Source organism: Choloepus didactylus, chromosome 4 (genome assembly GCF_015220235.1).
Source record: "Choloepus didactylus isolate mChoDid1 chromosome 4, mChoDid1.pri, whole genome shotgun sequence".
NCBI lineage: Eukaryota > Metazoa > Chordata > Mammalia > Pilosa > Megalonychidae > Choloepus > Choloepus didactylus.
Window position 1 is genome coordinate 17806811 of NC_051310.1, and position 22561 is coordinate 17829371.

Below are 22561 nucleotides of genomic sequence, written 5' to 3' on the forward strand. Positions count from 1 at the left end.
TGCTCCACCATCCCCAGTGACTGTTCTCTAAACGCCACCGCAGCACGTGGATGATTTGGCACCGGCGCTGAAGCACCTAATGTCAAAGAAATTAGGCCAGAGGAAATTCGGGGCCAAGGGGCCCGAGTCTGTGCTGAAATCTGTTCGGGGCTGGACGGGCCCTTTGGCCAGTGGCGGACGCCTACCTCCCCATGGCTGGTGTGCACTGCCTGACAGCTGTCACTCTGCCTCTACTAACTGTAAATGGAAGCACCCGCAGAATATTCCAAATCATCCTGGAAGGAAGCAGCATAAGCAGATTCTGCCGGTCGGATGCTTCAGAAAAAAAGTAAAAGCTGCGTGTCACACTCACGCTTTCCTCTGTGGCTCCTTCCTCTGAAGCCACAATGAAGCATCCTCTGACGAACTATGTTAAGCAGCAAAATTTGGTGAAGTGGGGGGAGGTCTGAACTCACAGTCCCCTAATGCCCTGGTTGTGAGAGAGACGTGTGCGTGCATGTGTGTACGTGAGTAAGAGCTGTTCTAGGAGCTCTCTTCAGATTCTGAAGGACTGTCAGGTAGAAAGGGGAGGGGATTTTTCCACATGACTCCCGAGGACTCAGCAAACATCAAAGAGTGGGAATTAGATTCAAAGCCTAATTAGAGCTCCACATATTTTAACCAACAGCTCTGACTGCCCACTAAGGACGTGGGCTCCCTGGGGACGTGGTGAGCCCACTGTCTCACAGAGCCCTGCTCCATCCCCTCGTCCATCTGTCCATCCACCCATCCATCTATCCATCCACTCAACCGAGGTTCACCAAGACCCTCCTCTGGGTTAGGCCCACTGCTGGGTGCTGGGCGTGCAAACATGAATCAGATGTGGCCCCTGTGCCGCTGGTAACACGGTCGGCCCTGCAGTCGAAAGGGCCTCCTCTGCCCTTGGTCATTAGCAAAAGGTTGTGATCCTGGTGACCATTCACCAAGGGTTTACAGATGCCCCAGCACCTGGCTGAGCCTTTGCACACTCTCTCTTCTGGTCCTCACAGCCCTCCTGTGAGATGGTGTTTTTCCCAGGATGCAGGTAAAGCAGCTAAGACTCAGAGTAAGTTGTCCAAGTAAATGGTGGAGCCAGGATTCAAGCCCCACGCCCCGAGACCCGCACTCCCCTCTGGGAGAGCACCACGCCTCTCTCCTATGGCCCAGTGGGTCCCTGTCACTGAATCCGCAGCCTCAGCCCCCAGCAGCAGCCAGGGCCTGCAGGGGCTGCCACCAGCCCCCGGCCTGTATTCTCAGCCTCCTGCCCGTGACATGCCATCCCCGGCCAGCACAGCTACAGCTCAGGCCACAGCCAGGTTGGCAGCTCTGTTGTCATCCCAGAGGGGGACAGGCTTCCCTTCGGCTGCCATCCCCATCCTGTCCTGACAACAGGAATCCCACCCAAGGGAAGGCTCATGTATCTGTCCAGAAGCCTTGGAGGGTGTCAGCATGGCTTGGTGGGCCCCACAGCTCAGGAGCAGGCCAGGCCCTGGGCAAGGCGGCAGGTTTGCTCTTCAGCCCCTACCCACCCCCATCGGGGATCTGCCTGCCCTGCCTGCTGCTGCTGCCAGGATGTCCCTGTCCCATAGCCTTCGCCTTTAGGGCCCCAGCTCCCTCTGGAGAAGAGGGGACCCCAAGCAAGTTAGCAGAGGCTGGGTCTCCAGCAGCTCCCCTGCTTGGGCACGGGGCAACTCCTGGCCCATGGGTGCTGGGAAGCTCCTTGACCCTCTCCAAGGTAGACGGGTGTAGAGGCAGGGGCAGGGGCACGGGCTGAGTTGGGCGGGCCTGGACTCTGTCAGTGGCCGCTTTGACAGTTATTCTTGGTTCTTTGCTATTCGGCATCTGTTGGTTTGCTCGTTCTGCTCTGATTGCCGCCCTCCTGCTCTGTGCAGGCTCACCCTGCCCTTGCCCTGGAGGCATCACAGCAAAACCTCTTGCGGGGCAGAGCCAGGGGTGAACCACCTCGGGTAATGCAACACCTTTCACGCCAAGCAGTCAGGAAACCACCTTGCAATCAGTGGAACATACAGTACACTGATTCAAATCCCTCGCCCACTGAAAATTATTAGTCTGGTGGGTCCCTGCATTTGTCCCCCCAGGTTTATTTGTATTTTGAGGGGAACCTCCTGACAACGCTGCTTTAACCTTCCCCCTGCCCCCAGTGGTGTGATGGTGGACTTTCCCACCCAGGAGTGGGATGGCAGGTGGGTTGAGGTGTGTATTATGGGACAGAAAGAACTTCACGAGTGCTGCAGCCCCACCCCTGACAGCAGGTTTCCTCCCCACCCCTGTCCCTGGTGTGGCCCAGCAGCCCGCACTGCTTCTGCTGCTCAGAGAAGCTGGAGCAATGCCAAGGGGGTGGAATCTGCAGCATCAGCCTGGCCCTGGCATGGAAAGCACTAGCAGGTCATCTCCATCTCTGCTGCCAAATGTTTAATTTCCAAAACATCATGCCTGGGAAACAGCAACAACGGAGAGAGAGAGCGACTGGCCTCCATCCTGAGCTGAGCCGTAGGACTGCTCTTCAGCAGTGGCCGCACTTTGGGAAGGATGTTGTCTTGCAGGGATGGTGTCTCCGGGTACCCATACCTCTGGAGGGACAAGCACTGGCCCATGATATGCCGTTGAGCCCAGCAAAGGGCCGACTACACGCTTGGGCCAATGCACCACAGGGATGTCCGAAAATCTTCCACAGAGGCCTCCTGCAGGTGTCTGCGCGGAGCACGGCTCAGGCCCCCCAGCCCAGCCCTTGGCCTCCCAGGCCGGGAGCCATCCGCTCCCCAGGGCCAGGGCTGCAGCTTGAAGCCAAGGCACAGGAGTCCGCCAGAGCTCCTGCACAGGTGCCCGCACAGTATAGCAAGGTGTTAGTCCTTGGGCAGCAGTTTCCGGAAGGAAAAAAAAAAAACAAAACAGGAGTAAGGAAGATGTTAATTGCCCTCAAGCTAGCCAAGTCGATTTTGTTGCATTTGAAATAATGAGTTTAATTTAATCCCTTATTTCCAATTTGGTGCATCACCAAGCTCTTATTTGTACACAACACCTGATTACAATAATTACAAGTCAGGGAAGCTGTCTTCATTTGTGTCTGAAGAAAGGGACAGGTTACCTCCTCGGTGAGGCCAGCCCCAGCTGGCTCCTGCCTGCAGTGTTCCAGAAACACCAGGTTGGAAAGGTGGGAAGCTGTGTGCATCCTCTCCCGCTCGGAGAGGGAGAGACGGCCGCGTGTCGAGAGCTCAGACTGCACGGGTTCACATCCCGGCTCTGCCGCTTCCTAGCCGTGTGTGGGTCTTAGGCAGGTTTCCTTCTCTATAAAACATCATCATCATCTGCACTAGCACCAGCTCATAGAGGGGTCGTGAGGATGAAGTGAGAGCTCACCTGCCAAGGCCAAAGCCAGCACCTGGCCCACAGGGACTGCTCGGTTCAGGTTGGTGATTTCACCGGGCCCCAAGGTTTTTGGGAGCAGATGGATTAGAGCTTGACCAGGAGGGACCCAGGCCAGGACTGGCCAAGGTTGGGGAGGTGGGCTGGGGCTGCACCCTGCAGAAATGCATGGCTGACAGACCAACCTGACAGAGCCCAGAGCCCTGCCCTGGGAGAAGGTTGGAAAGTGGAAAGGGTCTAGCTGGTGGTGAGAACTGTGAAATGCCAGCCTCGGGAGTTAGGCCTTCAACCTTTGGAGATAAGAGAAAGCAGGGCTGGCAGAATTGAAAAGGATGACAGGATCTAGTGCAGAGGAGCTCACTGAGGTCAGGGAAGGGAAGGAAAGGCCACCTTTGGCCAATCTCCTAGCAACGCTGGCTCCAAGAAATGGCTCAGACCTCCCCCAGAGCTTGTTCTGGTTGATCCCATGGCGTGACTGATTTCTGAGCTGCTCTCGGCTCACTGGGGCACTGCCGAGAGGCCTATTTTTCATTCCCTTGCCAAACCTGAGCTGGCAGCCCTGGCAAGTCTGCAGTGTCACCCTGAGCAGCTCCAGCTTTAGGAATTAATTCTACTAAACAGCTTGTTCTGGAAGCTTCAAGGTCATCCGGAAATGGCAACCTGTTCCTATATTCGGCTAGAAATTTCCAAGCCCGCAAGAACCCTAGAACACTAGAGAACCCCCAAAGGCTATTAGCTGCCCAGTACCGAGAGTGCTGGGTCTGATTAGCCCATCAGGGCTAGTTCTCTGCAGACTCTTGGGGGCTGGTAGACTTGCCCCCTGCCATGCATCCTGGAGCCCCCACAGCAGGTAGCAGCCAGATGCAGCAGCAATCAGATTTTGCAGCCTGCCACTTTCTAAATGCGATTCCTGGCAAAGGGGCTAGGGGCACTGCTTTGCTCCAGCGGGGTCGGGGCAAGGCCACTACCTGGCCTCCTGGAACTCTCCATCTCACTCGTCCACTTCCTGGCTGCCAGGACACTCGTCCCTTTGGCACCTGCAGCCTTCCCAGCCCTCAAGATCACAGCCAGCCTGTGGGCTGCCAGCGGGAGGCAGGGAGCCCTCACAGCCCCTGATGCTCTCACACAGCAGGCCCAAGCCGGGCCCTGGAGAGGAGCAATTTCCCAATCATAACCACGGGAAGGAGCAATAAAGTCAGCAATTAGCAGTTAGAGAAATGAAAGAGAAGACAAAGTGTGGCAGATGCCCATTTGCAGTTGCTCAGATGTAACTAGGTTATTGCCCGAGTGCGCTGGGGCGTGGGGCGAGAGAGGGCCGTGCAGAATCTCCCCTTGAAGGGCCCCAGATTTGCCTCTTAAAGTGACAGGCAGCTGCCGGGAAGGAGACTTGGCATCAGGCAGGCCTGGGTTTGCCTGCAGCTCAGTCCTCATTGTCCCTTGACCTTGGGCAAGGCACTTGGCCTTTCTGAACACTGTCTTCTGGCTCTGAAGTGGTGGAATGAGAGGAGCCAGGACAAAGTGCCAACCAGAGTGTCTGATGGGGAGAAAACCCTCCAGTTCGAGGACATGAGCATGGGGCAGATTCTGCAGTAGCAGAGCCTACTGGAACCGAAATTATGTTCCCCTCCTGCTGCCAAGGAACTAAGGACACCTCTTTCTGTGTTACCAGGTGGCTTGGCCCTCCTCACCCATTTGCCAAACACAGGCAGGGGGTATCTCCCTGCCTGGTAGAGCCACTCGGAGAAATGAGGTTTCTGTTCAATAAATTTGAAGCTCTGAGAAAGTCATGCTTTAAACTGGCACCACCCAGATCCCCTCCCGCCTGCACATCTCTGTTGGTTAAATGGGAACATTCTAAAGTGAGCACAGGCCGATGGCCTCCCATAGAAGACTCCACCCTCTGAGTCTGGGAAGCGAGGCTGTCGAGTCATCAGATTTTCTCTAACGGAGGCCCAGAGTGGGAAGAGCTCTGTCCTGGGAGAAGGGCTTATTTACCACCCACACCCTCACCCCACCCTGGACCCAGGTGGGCCCCAGGAGTGAGGAGATGCAGGTTCCAGTCCCAACTAGCTAGCTGCAGGCCTGGGGAAAAGAGATGGATCCTCGAGGACCTCAGTTCACTCTTCTGCAAGATGGGGGCAGTGAGACCTGCCTGGGGATGTTTCTCCACCACATACGGTATCCCACACTGTGGGCTCCTCTGCGGTAGTAAGAGCAGACCTCGCCTCCAGGGGCCCACGTGTCCTCAGCCATGCCTAGTGTGAAGTGGCTTTCTGTGTCCCCAAATGAATTAAACTAGTTAACGTGCCTGGCGTGTGTTAAACACTGTGAAAGCACATGTTGCTAGCAGCAGTAGGACTCGTCCTGTCAGGAGGCCCTCGTGGATGGGTTGGAGAGAGTGAGCTCTGGGGAGAGGGAGCTGGGAGGAGAAAACCCAGTGGCGACTGGCAGGGCCCCATTTGCAAACAGGTGGGGTTTGGGGCTGGGAGCTTCCACTGTTGGTCCCTGGGAACCTTGACTCTGACTGGCCTCGGAAAAGCAGCCAAAACCCTGCAGTTCCCCCTGGAGACTGGGCAAGGCCTTGGAGCCTGAGGAGAGCACATTTAGGAAGCAAAGGTGAAATCCTAATTGTGAGCAACTGGCTTGCAGCCGGCTCTCATTTGACACCTCCAGGAGGGAGACCACACTTCCTGCCTGGCCGTGCCCCCAGCGCGCGGCCAGGCTCACCCAGCTGCCCACCGTGCACCCAGGCACCTGTCCCAGCCCTGCCCTCGGATGTTTGGTGGCCCCCATCTTTTTTTGGCCTCCAGCTCAAGGGACTCCGGCACACAGTGTTAACAGCTGTTAACTGTTTAGATGTTAGGAAAGAAAAGGCATGGTGTCTCCTTTCAGTCTTCCTCCCAGACACCATGAAGCTTGCTGGGCCCTGGGCCCGGGTAGGGCAGCCCTTGGTCTGCTGAAGGCCCCCCCCTCCCTCCTCCAGCTCCAAGCCCAGAGGGGACCTCCTCTCCCCTCCCCCAGTCATCCTACAACAGGAGCAGTTCCTGTTGTCTGTTTCATTCACGGTATCTGGTGGGGTTCTGAGTCAGATTCCATTGAACCAAAGGCTGCCAGGGCCATAAAAAGATTTCAGATCCACTGATCTAAAAGAACAAAGAGACAATCCAAAAGGACATTCGTCACGATGAGATTTATAACAGCAAAAAAAAAGTAGACACGACCTAATGCCCCACGAGGGGAGTGAAGGAGTAAATGAGAGTAATTCCACCGGATGAAAGGGTTGTGGGGGTGCTCGACGTAGGAACATGGCAACGATGGAATATTTGGGGACTGTCCCATGCACCCAGGATAAACGGTGTGAAGTGGCACCTGCGCATTGGCCAAGGCTGGCCCGAGCAGGGGACGAGGAGATGGGGGCTTGGTGGGGAGGCCTACAGAGGGAGGGACATTTTCACAAGCCTGACATAATCACTATGGTATTAATGCCACAAATCACATTGCTTTAGATTAACAAAAAGGGGAGGAACGAGTACATGCAGACAGGCATTAGCTGGTAGCGTTCGGCCGGCCGGGCTGCTTGGGTACTGACGTGGCAGTGCCCACTGGTTGCTCCCCTGGCTGTTAAGCGTTAGGATGAACCTGTGAGGTTGTGCGTTTTACAGTTCAAAACAGTTGAATGGCAACAATTTCGTATGGTTCAAGTGACCATATTATCCCAGGGTTCCAGAAGGATCTGAGGGCTTAATATACATGGGCATTCCTGCCTCCAAGGAGCTTACCAGAAACTCCAGCCCAGAGCTCTAGTGTCTCTCTGACTGCCTGTCTGTCTGTCTCTCCGGTACCCGCAGGCGCTGATCCTTCACCAGCTGGGCCGCTACAGCCTGGCAGAGAAGATCCTCCGGGATGCTGTCCAGGTGAACTCGACAGCCCACGAGGTCTGGAACGGGCTGGGAGAGGTCCTCCAGGCTCAGGGCAACGATGCGGCAGCCACCGAGTGCTTCCTGACGGCCTTGGAGCTGGAGGCCAGCAGCCCGGCCGTGCCCTTCACCATCATCCCCCGGGTGCTCTGAGCTGGCACCCGCCAGTCCCCCTCTCAGGCCTTGGAGAGCCCGCCTGGAACGCCAGGGACCACCCAGCCAGCCTGAGGGGATGAGCCTGCGGAGCCTCGAGGCCAGGGACGAGTGTCCGATGACCACAGTGAACCAACCAAATCAACCCCGAATCATCGCGCTCTCCACGTGCGTTTTTGTTGTTTCGCCAGCCCAATGATAGTTGTCAAATCTACTGACGTTGTTCAAAAGGGATAATGTGCCATATTTTGTTAGCCGACATCTGAGTTTTAAGTAAAATTATTATGGATTTAATCAGCAAATGTAGAAGAATATATTCAAAGTTAAAATTCAGTGGCAGAACAGATTATTTTTATCAGAGCTGTAAAGAAAACTGTTCTCTCCTCCCCACCACTCCTGCCCCACCATTAGCCCAGAAACCAAATGTGAATTTTCTGTTTTCCACCTCAGTACTAGTCCAAACCAGGACACCAGCTGACGATTTCTTGGTTTTGTTGTCAATAATTGTACTATGTGAGATAAATTACTGTCCTCACTTAGAGCAAAGCCTAAGTCTGAGAATATTTATATTTTACCAATATATGCCTGTTACAAGAGAAGGAAATATGAGTTATTTAAGTTTAACTTTTTTATGTGAATTCAGAGTTTATTTATCGAAGGAAATATGTACAAAGAAGCTTCAAATGGAATATTTACCGACATTCCTTATACATGACAGACACTTGGCTAAATGGGAAGATGATGTTAATAATAAAATGATTTTTAAATGGACCCCTGGCCTGTATCATTCATCACAGCCCACAGAGCTGAAGGGGTAATGGCTCGGATCCTGGGCTGGGCACTCTCTGTGCTCCAGCCCGCTCTGGACGGTTGGCCCTTAGCACTGCCCAGCCCAGCAGGGGAGGGGTCTCTCCATCGGGTGGCCCCCGGGAGAGCAACTTTACACACACCCAGGCTTGCTCCTGGCTCTGTCATCCCTACCTGTGAGCCCGGCATGCTCTTGAACCTGTCCAGGCCTCTCTGTCCTCACTAATCATTTAAGGATGATCCTTAGTATGGATGTGTTTCCTCTCTCTTCGGCATCCAGGTCTCGTTTTTGCAGTAACAGCTCTGACTTTAGTTTGGGGATTCACCTGTCCCAGTTCTCCCCTTGTTATCTGGATGGAGTGTTGGAATTGGAGCATGTGACCCAGGCCTAGCCAATCAACATTCTACATTCACTGGCCACAGTGGCTCAGGAATGCGCATGTGACCTAAATGGGTCCAATCAGAGTGGGAGCTTCAAGGAAAGCCTCTCACTCTTTCCTGCTGGACTTACACCCTAGAAAGGCAAGGCTAGAACAGCGGCAGCCATTCTGTCACCACGAGGGGAGGGCATAGAGGCGTTTGGAGCAGACTGAAGCCAGAGACTGAATCCAACAGTGGACAGCAAAAACTAAGACCTAAACGGTGGAGCCCTCTAAAATCCCCCAGAGCTGATCAGCTGAGCAACTGTGGGGTGGCCCCACCTTGCCACAACTCAAGGAAAGGTGGAGGGCCTGAACTCTGATCTTAGGCACTCTAAAGTCTAGAGAACCCCACCCAAGCTGGGCAGAGTCAGTAGGCACCCCAACCTCGGCTCTGACCCTGCCAAGTGGGATTTGGGGGCATGGATGGTCACAAATCATGGAATGTGCCATGTGAAACCCTGGCAGGAAAGGGCAGGGTGCTCGGGGTGGCAGGTAGCAGGCCTTGGCTGGAAGGTCAGGACCCAGCCCTGCCATCCTGGGCAGGAAGGTGGGGAGAGACCCACCTGGATCAGAACCAGGCAAGCGAGGGGTGGGGCCACCCAGGGATCAGGATGGCCCAGGCTCAATGCCACCTACTGCCTCCCAGGCCCACTTTGGAGCTCAATGGGTGCTGCTGAGGGCTCCTGTTGGCCTGTCCAGCTTCCGCCCCTTCCCGAGAACTTCCCTTCCCCACTCTCCAGCCACATGGCTCAAATGGGACCAACCCATCATGGGCTTCCAGAGATGGACACATGAGCCAGCCTCACCCGCCAAGCCCTGCAGCCCCAGTATTCCAGTGACTGCATCAGGTTTGGGCCTGGGACCCACACTTGGCCAATGAGACTTTTGTTAAGGAAATATTAGCAAAAAGCTCCTTTGTGGTGGGTTTGCTGTCCCAGCAGGACGCCAGCCTGGGCTACCAGTGGCCACATGGCACTGTGGAGGGTGGCCTGCCTGAGGGTGATGCCAACTCGAGAAAGGAGAGGAGGGACATGGAGGGAGAGACAGAGTTCCAGGGTCACCGTGTGAGCACTGGAGCCCTAGACTTTTCCATCGTGTGAGCCGATAAGAGTTTCCTGTTTGACTTAGAGCAAGTAGAGTTGGGTTCAACCACTTATACCCGAAAGGGGCCTGAGTAATGCAGAAAACATCCCCGCCTTCCTCCCCATTTGGGAACTCCTCCTAAGCTCCCCGGGGCTCCCCTTACAGGCGCCCCCATCCTGCCTTCAGCCCTCCAGTGTGTATGTCCTGTCGCTTCTATCCTCAAACCACATCCTGAATCTCTCCACGGCCTTCTGCCCTCCTTCCCCCCACCTAGGGCCCAGCCCCCCATCTCCCGTGGGACCACTGCAGCGTTCTCCCTGCTTCTCTGTCCCCTCCCTTCAATCCATTCTCTGCCAGGCCCAGGGAGTCCTCTGAAAAATGAGAATCGAGACAGATATCTTCCCTCTGTAAACCCTCTCAACGGCCTTCCCGGAGCTGTTGTCGGAACCAGGCTCCTTATCATCTTCTGGAAGCCCCGCGTGATCAGGCCTGGCCACCACTCTATCGACTCCTTCATTCACGGATGAGGAAGCAGAAGCTGAACGGGTGAGACGCCCGCTGGGAGTTGCATGGAAATCACCTGGCAGAACTGGGATTGAGACTCGGGCCTGAGGGATAAACATGCAAGTTGCCCGGGTCTGCCCGGCTGGGGCATTTGTTGGACAGAGCAGCATGGGAGAGCCGCATTGGAGACCAGAGCTAGGACTGGCCCTAACTTAGGCAAGTCATCCTCCATCCCTGGCCTTAGTCTCCCCATCTGTAAAATTCATTCATTTGTTCATCCAACAAACATCCACTGAGTGCTTACAACACACCAGGCACCTATTATAGGCACTGAGCGTGCAGCAGTATGTGAAACAGATACCCCACCCTCTCGGGGCTCATGCCTTGGTGGAAGGAAACAGATAATAAATGGATAATACGGTGGTGGCGATTGTGCATGAAGAAAACCAAAGCAAGGTAAGGGGTGTAGGAGCGTTGGATGCTTTATAGAAGGTGGTTAGGGAAGCCGCTCTGATCAGATGTCATTTGGCAAGAGCAAGCCACATGGGAGGGGGAGGGCGTGTCCAGGAAGCAGGAACAGCAGGTGCAGAGGCTCTCGGGTGGGAGTGGGACCCGAGGGGGCGGCCAGGGTGGTGACAGCCAAGCAGAGCAGGAAGAAGGTGCCATCAGAGGGTCCAACAGGGAGCAGGTCTCCCTGGGTCTCCTGGGCCACGTGAGGATTTGGGCTTTCACTCCGCCAACACCAGGGGCCTGGGAGGGTCTGAACAGCAGAGAGATGTGGTCAACCTTACAAGAAGTTTAAAGGGTTTTTAAGCCAGAGCAGTTCAAAAGCTCCCTCTCAGCTGCTGTGTTGAAACTCCAGGGGTTAAGGGTGTGTATTAGTTTCCTATGGCTGTTGTAACAAATCCCCACAGATTTAGTGGCTTAAAATAACACACCTTTATCCTTTGACAGTTTGGGAGGTTGGGAGCCTAAACTCAAGGTGTGGGCAGGGCTGCGCCTGAAAGCTCCAGGGGAGGATCTGTTTCCAGACCTTCTCCAGCCTTCAGAGGCTGCCTTCACCCTCGGCTCGTGGCCCCCCATCTCGCCTCTTCTCCCTCTGCTCCGGTCCTCACGTCACTGCCCTCTGCCTTCTGTCTTCCCTGGGCCCACGTGGACAGTCCAGGATACTCTCCCCATCTCAAGGTCCTTAACATAATCACACCAGCCAAGCCCCTTCTGCCATGTACGATGACACAGTCACAGGCTCCCCAGGGATGAGGACGTGGACATCTTTGGGAGCCTGTATTCAGCCAGGTGGAAGCTGGGAGACGGGCAGGGCCACTGTGGCCATCAGGGGAGCAACGATGGTGGCAGAGGCAGGGATGAGGAGCGGTTGGATGGTGACTTTTTGAAGATGGAGCCCAAAGGATAGGCTCACAGATCAATCCTGGGGTGTGAGGGAAAGAGAGAAGGCAGGAATGTGGCAAGGCTTTATGCTCAGGCCACGAAGACTGCAGGAGGAGTGGGATGGGTGTGGGAGCAGGATAGGAAAGCAGGGTCTGTGTTTAGGAGGCTGGTTCAGATGAGGCTGAGTGTGGGCGAGAGGCTGGGCTGAGTATGATGGGAGAGGCCCCACTGTGTGGGGTCCTGAGAGCCGGGGGCCGTGACAGGGCCCCCTAGGGATCCAGGACAGACAGACGGGAAGGGGCTGAGCGCCAGGGCATGGCCAGGTGTCCAGGCTGGAAGATGAAGAGGGACCCGCAAAGTACGAGAAGGAGCAGCCGGGAGGGAGGACACAAAGCCCGAGCGTGGAGCCCAGGGAGCCCCCAGCTTCAAGGATGCGTGTATGGGCGGCTGTAGTCAGTGCCCCCACGAGGCCAGCAGGGAGGCCTGAGACCGACCTTGGGGTTGGCAACGTGGTCAGCCGTGACCTTGACAAGCGCTCCTTGGACAGACAGTGGGGGTAAAGCCAGGCTGGGGTAGGCTCAAGAGATGAAAACAGGAGGCCGGGGATTGGGGTGGGGCCGTCTCTTTCAAGAAATGTTAGTGTGGAGGGCCGAGTGGGGGCTCAGGGGGAGGTTCCTCAGCCGGGTGCTTGCGGGGCACGCACGCGTGGAGGGAACTACCCAGAGGGGCCGCGGACGCCCAGGAGGTTCTTGGGGGTGACAGGAGGGAAGCTGTGTGAGCCCTGCCGAGGGCACCCACTACCCAGTAAGTCAGGAATTGAGCTGAGGGGAGGGTGTGGGGAGCCTGAGGTGGGTGGAAGGAAGGGAGGAGGAAGGAGGGGAGGAGGGAGAAGAGGCTCCTCTTTAGAGGCAGCCGCCCCTCCCAGCTGAGGAGGATTCTGAGGGCCCCAGTGGGTGCCTGCTCAGGGGTCCCCTACTGGGGTAGCAAGGCCTCCTGTCCTCCATGCCCCTCCCTATCTACTCATGCGTGTTCATCCCGACCCCATGGAACACCCCAGAGTCCTCTAGCCTTCTCGGTTACAGGGTCAGCCTCAGATGCCCTGTCCCACCAGCCCGTGGGAAGTCCTGTCCTTTATCAGGCACCCTGCCACCCCGTCTGGGCTGGTCACCTTGGCCAGCCTCTCACAGCCACCCTGGCCATGGCCCCGAGCCCAAGAGCCCTTCCCCAGGTCCCCCCAGCACAGCCAGTACCCAGCTAGCCCCGGCACTTGGCCGGGCTGAAGGCCCCAGGGCCTCAGAAGGAAATTCCAAAGCAGGACGGGCCACCCTGGCCCTGCCGACCCCTCTCGGCCCCCCCAGCTAGGCCCACTGCCAGCGGCCCACCTCCTCCCACAAGGACCTCCGATGCAGCACCCCAGGCCTGAAACATGGAGATCCCCCCTTGCCTCTACCAGCCCCCAGTCAGAGGGACCTGGGGAAGCTGGAAATTCTGCCTGGGCCGGGGTGTCTGCCTCTCCCTACCGCCTCTCGTGGCCAGCAGGCCCCACGGTGCCCAGTCCCGGGGTCATCAGCCGCGTTGCATTATCGCAGGCAGCGCCCTTGGGTGTGGTGCAAGGCGGTGGCCCTGCCGGCCCCCTGAGGGCTGCTCTCACCCCTCCCTGCCTCTGGCTCTGGTCCCTCCCCCACCCCCTTCCACCTTCTCTGAAAGTGTCGCACACTAGCCTGCAAACCCCTGAGACCTTGCTCAGTCCGATCTGCAGCAGATGGGCAGTGGGTGAGGACCCCCCCACACACTCACAGCAAGGGCCAGTCCCGGGCCTGACCCCCGAGCTGCCGCTGTCCCCTCCACGGCCTTCCTCCCACACGCGTGGCCACTCATTTCCTGCTCCCACCCCAGATGGACCAGACGGTACCAGGAAAAGGACATCCTGCAGACATCCCAGACAGGCACGGGCTCTTCCAGAAGGTCTCTGGGGACCAGCCTGAAGGGGCCCGCCACCCTCGTTAAGGCCCCAGCCTGGGGGACCCATTCTTGCTCTGTGCCCACCTGGGGGTGACTCTGACAAAGTCAGTGTCCTTCTCTGGGCCTCAGGGTCGGATGGGGACAGTCATCTCTCGCCCAGCCTGCCTTCTGGGCTGAGACGTGGGTCTCTGGGCTGCTGTCAGGGCTGTGGTGTGCCAGGCAGGTGACACCAAGGCCACAGCACAGGATCGCCCCACAAGACCGTAGGCCCCGAGCGAGGCTGAGCTGCAGGAAGGCAGCGGGAAGGTCGTGAGCCGTCCTGCTGCGGGGCCGCCCTCGGCCTCCACGGCCCTCCCCACCTCCCCCATCCTCTGCTGTTCGGCCCCCGACCTCCTGATCACACTAGGGCTTCCTGGTGACCACTGGGCTGAGTCACGCCAAGCAGAGGGAACCCCAGCTCTGCTGGCCACGTCGTCACTGTTGGAGGGCACCGCGCTCCTCCTTTCTAGAAGGGGAAAGAACCTCTCACGGGACGTTGGCTGTGTTAGGGGAGACCAACCTAGGCAAGGCGTGGCTCCTGGCCCCCCGGGGGCAGTCAGTGACCTCCTTTCCTCTTCCTTCCCTGGAGCAGGGCAAGGGCCAAGGGGCCTGTGGCCGAGCAGGCTCCTCTCCTCCCACACACAGCTATTCGCACACACGGGGTGGCAGCGATTCCTGCTGCCTTTCCTTCGCTGCCCGGGTCTCACTGCGCTCCGAGGAGGGGGCGAGGGGCCGCAGGGCAGCAGAGGTCCCATGTGATCCTCGGGGCCGGGTCGGGCAGGCGGGGCCACAGCTGGGGACCCTCCTGGCCGACCACCGCCTCCTCTTGCCTTTGTCTCCTGGGCCCCAGAGGGTCATCCTCATGCCCTGGGTCCAGCCAAAGGCTGCAGGGGAATGGGAAGCTCAACCCTGCGCAGTGCACTGTGGGACGCTCAGTCCTGCTCAGTGCATTGTAGGAGGCTCGGCCCTGCCCAGTGCACTGTGGGACGCTCAGCCCTGCTCAGTGCATTGTAGGAGGCTCGGCCCTGCCCAGTGCACTGTGGGACGCTCAGCCCTGCTCAGTGCATTGTAGGAGGCTCGGCCCAGCCCAGTGCACTGTGGGACGCTCAGCCCTGCTCAGTGCATTGTAGGAGGCTCGGCCCTGCCCAGTGCACTGTGGGACGCTCAGCCCGGCTCAGTGCATTGTAGGAGGCTCGGCCCTGCCCAGTGCACTGTGGGAAGCTCAGCCCGGCTCAGTGCATTGTAGGAGGCTCGGCCCTGCCCAGTGCACTGTGGGACGCTCAGCCCTGCTCAGTGCATTGTAGGAGGCTCGGCCCTGCCCAGTGCACTGTGGGACGCTCAGCCCTGCTCAGTGCATTGTAGGAGGCTCGGCCCAGCCCAGTGCACTGTGGGAAGCTCAGCCCTGCTCAGTGCATTGTAGGAGGCTCGGCCCTGCCCAGTGCACTGTGGGACGCTCAGCCCGGCTCAGTGCATTGTAGGAGGCTCGGCCCTGCCCAGTGCACTGTGGGACGCTCAGCCCTGCTCAGTGCATTGTAGGAGGCTCGGCCCAGCCCAGTGCACTGTGGGAAGCTCAGCCCTGCTCAGTGCATTGTAGGAGGCTCGGCCCTGCCCAGTGCACTGTGGGAAGCTCAGCCCTGCTCAGTGCATTGTAGGAGGCTCGGCCCTGCCCAGTGCATTGTGGGAGGCCCATCCCTGTCCAGTGCACTGTGGGAAGCCTGGCCCTGCCCAGTGCACTGTGGAAGGCTCGGCCCTGCCCAGTGCCTTGTGGGAGGCCCATCCCTGTCCAGTGCACTGTGGGAAGCCTGGCCCTGCCCGGTGCATTGTGAGAGGCTCATGTCTGTAGCTGCCCTGGGCAGCAGCTTGCCATCTGAGGGCTCAGGCTGCGGAGCCAGCTGGCCTGGAGTTTGAAACTGGGCTAACCACCCACTCTCTAAGGAGCCTCAGGGAGTCACTAATCCTGAGCTTCCATTTCCTCAATTGTCAAATGGGGAGAACAAGGTTGTTACTAAGTTTCAGTGAGAAAGTATATGTAAAACACAAGCTCAGAACTTGGCACACAGTATATGCCCAATCAGTGGTGGCTGTTTTATAGCTATTTTTGCTACCAGTGTGGTTATAATCATTCTCAAACTAGAGCCAAGCTTTTCCTTCTGATGTAGCACCCCCAAGGCCATGGCAGGGAAGGTGAGCCTGGCCTGAACTTCAGCCCCAGCTCTACCCATCCCTTGGGATCTCCAGATCTTCCTGAGGCTTCCTGGGCACTGTCCCACCATGAGACCCCTGCCCAAGCAGCTACTAGCCTTCCTTCCTTTGTTCAGCACCTCCCATGGCCAGATGGCGCTTTAGGCACAGCCGTGAGCAAGGCGCACAGGGTCCCAGGCTCTGGGAGCTCCCCAAGCTGGGGATAACAGGGACAGACAGCAAACAAGGGTGTGAATGAATAAGGTCAGTACTGGCTAGTTGGAATTGCTGGGAGCAGGTTTTAAGTGATGGGATGAAGGTCTGCTTTAACTTGGGTGGTCAGGGGACACCGGTGAGGCAGTGACATTGAGTGACAAGAAAGTGCCTGCCATGGATGGATGTGGGGTCTGGGGTTTCTGTCTTAAAGAGGGATCATGAGTTGACTTCCTGAGAGCAAACCCTATCCAAGAAACTTGGGGTTCACTTTCTATCAGATGACCGGGCCTGGGCCTGACCAGTTTGCAAAACGGCCAGCCTATCCTCAGATTGGCCATGTAGAGCTGACACGTAAAGAGGAAAAAGCATTCTCCAAACTGAAAATATGTGATCAACTTTAAATTCTTACTAGAATTTTCTTTCAAGACGTGGTTGTTCAAAGACAAATAATTTTTGTAAATATATTTTTTAAATTTAACCAACAGTAGTTTAAAAACATAAAAACAAGAAACCAGGAAGAGCTCAAAACAATGAGAATTTTCAGGAGACTGTTTTCAAATGCTCTGGCTTTCAGCTTTGTGAAGGTATTTTACAAATTTCATTTTACTGTTTTGAAAATCTTGAAGCAGGCTGTTCTTTGAGCCTGGGCTGCAGGTGGACACAGCTCCTATAGAAATCAAGCAAGTTTACCCTCAATTCTGCCTTGGTGATTCCTTTAGCTGTCTTGTTATTTTTTTTAAATAGCAAGCTGCTTTTTTTTTTAATTTTGTGATTATAAAATACACCCCCACTTTTTTAGTTTCCCATTGCTGCTGTAACAAACTACCACAAACTTGATGACTTAAAACAATACAGATCACTGGTCGTCTAGTTCTAGAGGCAGAAGTCTGAAATGGGGTCTTATGACAGGTTTAAAATCAAGGTGTTGCCAATTCTGCATGCCTTCTAGAAGCTCTAAGGAAGAATCATTCCCTCTCTTTTCCATCTCCCAGAGGCTGCCCACATTTCCTGACTTGTGGCCCCCTTCCAGCTTCCAAGCCAGCAATGGAATCTTGGAATCTCTCTGACTCTGCCGGCGCCATCACATCTCCTTCTCTAACCCTGACCCTCCTGCCTCCCTCTTCCACTTCAAAGGACCCTTAGAATGACACCGGGCTCAGCCAGATCATCCAGAATTCTCCCCCCTCCCCATCTCAAGCTCCTTCATTTAGTCACATCTGCAAAGTCCCTTTTGCCATGTCAGGTCACATGTTTGCAGAATCCAGGGATCAGGATGTGGACATTTGGGGAGCCATTATCCTTCCTACCACCCCCACCATGGACGAGTTCAGAAATACGAAGAATGAGCTCATTAAATTCCAACTTCCAGTGTTCCCCTTGTCAGCTTTGACCTGCTGCCTTCCCACGTGCTCCTGTGAGTGTCATTTTTAATGAAGTGAAATTATACTAGAGCTAACATTTTACAGACCTTTACACTTAATATTTCCATGTCATTAAAACTCTATATAGACTATTTAAAGACCGCATAACCTTCCATCACAAGGACACGCTGTGGATTATTTAACCCATCCTTTGTGGTCAGCCATATGAGCTACCTCACATTGTCATACCATGTACAATAGGACAGTTAAGTTTAGGTTCACATGTCAACTTGGCCAGGTGATGGTACCCAGCCATCTGGTCAAGCAAGCACTGGCCTAACCATTGCTGCAAGGATGTTTGGCTGGTTAATAAACCAACAGGCTGGTTTATTAAATCATTGGTCAGTTGGCTGCAGCTGTGACTGATGACGTCAACGAAGGGTGTGTCTTCCACAATGAGAGGATGCAGCTGGCTGGATTTAATCCATTCAATCAGTTGAAGACTTTTAAGCAAGACAGATAGACGACCTTCAGTTCTTCGGCTGACCAACGAAGTGTTTCCTGAGGAGTTCGTCGAAGTTGCCAGTTTGTGTCCTGAGGAGCTCATCAGACACCTTCATTGGAGTTGCTAGTTTGCTGCCTACCCTACAGAATTTGGACTCATGCATACCCACAGTTGCATGAGACACTTTCGTAAATCTTGTACTCATAGATATCTTTCATTGGTTCTGTTTCCCTAGAGAATCCTAACACACTGAGCACTGACTGTGCACCAGGCGTTTTTCTGAGCATTTTGCATGTATCACTCACCTGGTGCCCGGGACAACCCTGGAGAGGGGTCCTATTATGACAGACATGGGCCAGATGAGAAGACCGAGGGCCAGTGGATGAAGCAATGGGCCCATGGTCGAGGCTGCTGAGCTGGGATGCAAACTCAGGTTACCTGGCCCAGTCCATGCTTGTAGCCACGCACATATTCATTTTTCCCAGCATGCCTCATCATGTACCCATCTCAGGATGAATTTCTAGGAGGAACATTAATTCATTAGCTAATGTGCATCGAGGGCTTAGTTTGTGCCCGGAACCATGCTAATTGCCTTCTATGGATTGTCTCTTTCAGTCCTCACAACCCCAGGAGGTGGCCTGTAAGTGAGCTGAGCCGGCTAGTTGGTTGAAATTACGTGATCCTGTCTGGGGCCAGTCAGCCCAGCAGCCATCCCAGTAGTGAGAGCTCCATCACCCCTCTGCCAGATAGTGTCCCGGTAAAAGCAGGGCACAGCAGAGTTTACATTAGCAAGAAGATGCCAAAGCAGGTGCCAGGTCTGCTCTGTGGGCTCAGCAGGGCCCCAGCCCTCTGCTGATTCAGGTGCTGATCAGCTCTTGCAGGGAAGGTCCACTCGAGGCCAAGGCTGCAAGGTTCTGTTGGCAGGACTCCGGATTCAGCTGTCCTCCTGGTCACATCGGACAGCAAAGTCCTCAAGGGCACCTGGAGACAGGTGCTTCTTGAGGGGTAGAGGCTACTGTATCTCTAGCCAATCAACACATCTTTAACACCACTAATTTCACTCACACTCACACACACACAGCATTTCTCATATCCATTATGCTAATTAACACACCCTCAAACTCTCTGGGCCTGATGGGTAATAAGGACAGTGGCTGTTCTGGTTTGCTAATGCTGCCGTTATGCAAAGCACCAGAAATGGATTAGCTTTTATAAAGGGGATTTATTTGGTTACAAAGTTACAGTCTCAAGGCCATAAAGTGTCCAAGCTATGGCATCAACAATAGGGTACCTTCACTGGAGAAAGGCCATTGGCAACCAGAAAATCTCTGTTAGCTGGGAAGGCACATGGCTGGCATCTGCTCGCTCCCAGGTTGTTTCAAAATGGCGTTCTCCAAAATGTCAGCACCAGGCTTTCAACAGTCTTCTTCAAAATGTCTCTCTAAGCTGCTCTCTGAAATGTCACTCACGGCTGCTCTGAGGTCCTTCTGTTTGTCAGCTCTTTTTTATGGCTCCAGTGATTTAATTAAGAGCCACCCTGAATGGGTGGGGTAACACCTCCATGGAATTTATCCAATCAAAGGTCTTTGCTCACAGTTGATTGAGTCACATCTACATGGAAACAATCAATAGGTTCCAACTTAATCAACACTAATACGTCTGCTCCCACAAGATTGCATTAAAGAACATGTCATTTTGGGGGACATTATACATCCAAACCAGCACAGTGGGTGAGCAAGTAAGAGCTGCCTTTAGACAGGGTTCCTCATTGGCCTTTCGGATGCCACCTAACCCACCCTGGAATACGTACTCTTGTTGAGGGGTCTTCAGATGTCCACTGACCACCTCTAGATGTGCAGTAAAACACAAATGCATAGTACTGTCCTTGCTGAAGTATATTAAAATAATTAAAGACAACATACTTGGCAGATACAGTTATCCCTGTTTTACAGATAAAGAAACCGTGATTCAAAATTTACACTCTCACTTGCAAGATATGTATTCCCCTCATTACAGGGGCCCCAGCTCCTAATTAACCACTTGCAGGGGGGCATCTGTGGCCACATGGAACTCTCAATCCAGCTGCCTCCAGCCCCATGCAGTCTGGCTTCTCTGGTTTGTGCAGATAGCCAGGAGGTGGCCGGGTGGCCCTCGTAGCTGTCCCCGGTGTCCACAGAGAAAAGCCTTAGCACACACAGAAGGCCTCAACATTTACTCGGCAGATTCCAACCTTGTCAACAATGTACCTTCCCGAGCATCGACTTCAGGTGAAACATCCTTCTGGATCTCTGCACTGGCTCAGTGCACCCAAGGCCATTTTTCTCCTGATTGTGGTTCCATTGTAGGTGGAACATCTCTGGGCCTCAGTTTTCTCATCTGTAAAGAGGGTAAGAAATAGTTTCAATAAATAATCCTGGACAGTTCTTCCTTTGTAAATGCAATTTTGCCAAGTTTAGAGATTCCCAGGACCAGGACTGTGCTAGAGCTGGGGACTAAGTGAAAGAATAAACACGCGCCCAACCCCCTGTATGAGACATGACTCCCAGGGGTGTAATCTCCCTTGCAACACGGGACATGACTCCTGGGAATGAGCCTGGACCTGGCATCATGAGATTGAGACCAAGGGGGAAGAAAAGTGAAACAAAATAAAGTTTCAGTGGCTGAGAGATTTCAAATGGAGCCACAAGGACATTCTGGAGGTTATTCATATGTGTTATACAGATATCCCTTTTTAGTTTTTAGGGTTTTGGAATAGCTAGAAGGAAATACCTGAGTCTGTTGAACTGTAATGCAGTATCCTTGATTCTCAATGATGACTGTGTAACTATATAACTTTTATCCTGTGACCATGTGATTGTGAAAACCTTGTGACTATCACTCCCTGGATCCAGTGTATGGGCGGATGAGTAATAAAATAAAGACATAAGTATATATATATAATAATGGGGGGTGGGGACGATAAGGGGTATGGGATGTTTTGGGTGTTCTTTCTTATTTTTTTAATTTTAATTGTTTTTGTGGGGAGTAATGAAAATGTTCTACAATTGATTGTGGTGGTGAATACACAACTATATGATGACACTGTGAGCCACTGATTGTATACTGTGGATGGATTATATGGTGTATGGATGTATCTCAATAAAACTGCATCTAGAAAAAAAGAATAAATGTGCAGCACCTGGCACAGAAGATGCTCAAATGTGGGTGAAGCCCGGGGCACATAATCCCTGGAGTATACTGGACTAGGGACTTCATCCAAAGAACAGTGTATGGAAAAGGGGAAGGTGACAACGCTGCCGAGGAGAAACCTGGCAAAGGCGCCTTCAACCACATGAGTGAGGTTCCCGTGGTGACGAGCGGGAGGCCACGTGGCCAGCTCCACCCTGGCAGTGGCTGATGAGCGGGTGCTTCCCCTCCCCGCCACCCCCAGGCACCGTCTAATCATGAGCAAAGGTCAGACAAGCCCAAACCAAGGATACCCTACAAAATACCTGACAAATGCTCCACAAAACTGTCAAGATCATGAAAAACAAGGAAGGTCCGAGAAACTTGCAGACCAGAGGAAAAAACATAACAACTTAATGCGGTGCGGCATGCTGGGTGAAATCCCAGAGCAGGAGAGGGACGTGAGCGTATAAACTGGTGATGTCCAAATAAAGTCATGTACCCATGTCGGGTCCTTAGTTGTGACAAGTGCACCCTGGTAACGTAGGATGTTAGCAGTAGAGGAAGTGAGGGGTATTCAGGAAGTCTCTGTATTATCTCTGCAACTTTTCAGTAAATCTAAAATTATTCCAAAATTAAAAAGTTATTTAAAAAAAACTGAGGCCTGGGCAAATCAGCACGTGAAAAGATGCTCAACATTATTATCCATCAGGAAAATTAAAATTGCAGTGAGATGCCACTTCCCATCTGCTAGTATGGTGTTTTAGTTTGTTAAAGCTGACAAAATGCGATATACCAGAAGTGGGTTGGCTTTTACAATGGGGATTTATTAACCAACAAACTTACAGTTCTGAGACCATGAAAATGTCCAAATCAAGGCATCAACAGGTGATGCTATCTCCCTGAAGAAAGGCTGCTGGCGATCAGGGATTCCTCTGTCACGGGGAAAGACACATAGTGTCTGCTTGTCATTTTCTCCTGGGTCTTGTTGCTTTCAGCTTCTGACAGCTCCATCTGTGGCTTTCTTTCTGAGCCTCTGTGTGAATCCTTCTCTCTCAGCTTTCTCTTGCTTTTCTCTCTGCTTCCTCCTGTATGCTTCCCTGAATTTCTTCTCTTCTAATGGTCTCCACTAATAGAATTAAGACACATCTGAGGCACGCCTCAACTGAGAAAACCTAATCAAAAGGTCCCACCCACCACTGGTCTACAGGAATGGATTTGTTTAAGAACATGATCTTCTGAGGTCCATAAAGCCTTCAAACCCTCACAGATGGCTATAAGCAAAAAGATAGACAATAGCAAGTGTTGGCAAGGATGTGGAGAGTTTGAAACCTTCACACATTGGTGGTGGGAATGTAAAATGGTGCACCCAGTTTAGAGAAGAGTTTGGCAGATGGGGGTGGACAGGGGCAGGACAAGGGATTACATGGGGCAGGAGGAAATTTTGGTGCTGAT

At 54.0% G+C, this 22561-nt stretch overlaps 1 protein-coding gene across 5 annotated transcripts in view; it reads left to right on the forward strand.

Annotated features, from left to right (window-relative positions):
* The window catches only part of TTC7B (tetratricopeptide repeat domain 7B), a 294097-nt gene extending 285854 nt beyond the window's left edge, over window positions 1–8243 (forward strand). For all 5 annotated transcript variants that reach the window (XM_037832063.1, XM_037832064.1, XM_037832065.1 and 2 more), the window contains one exon: window positions 7251–8243. In XM_037832063.1, the coding sequence (XP_037687991.1) occupies window positions 7251–7472 (222 nt within the window). In that variant the 3' untranslated portion in view covers window positions 7473–8243. The remainder of the gene's footprint in view (window positions 1–7250) is intronic.
* Window positions 8244–22561: the final 14318 nt, after the last annotated feature.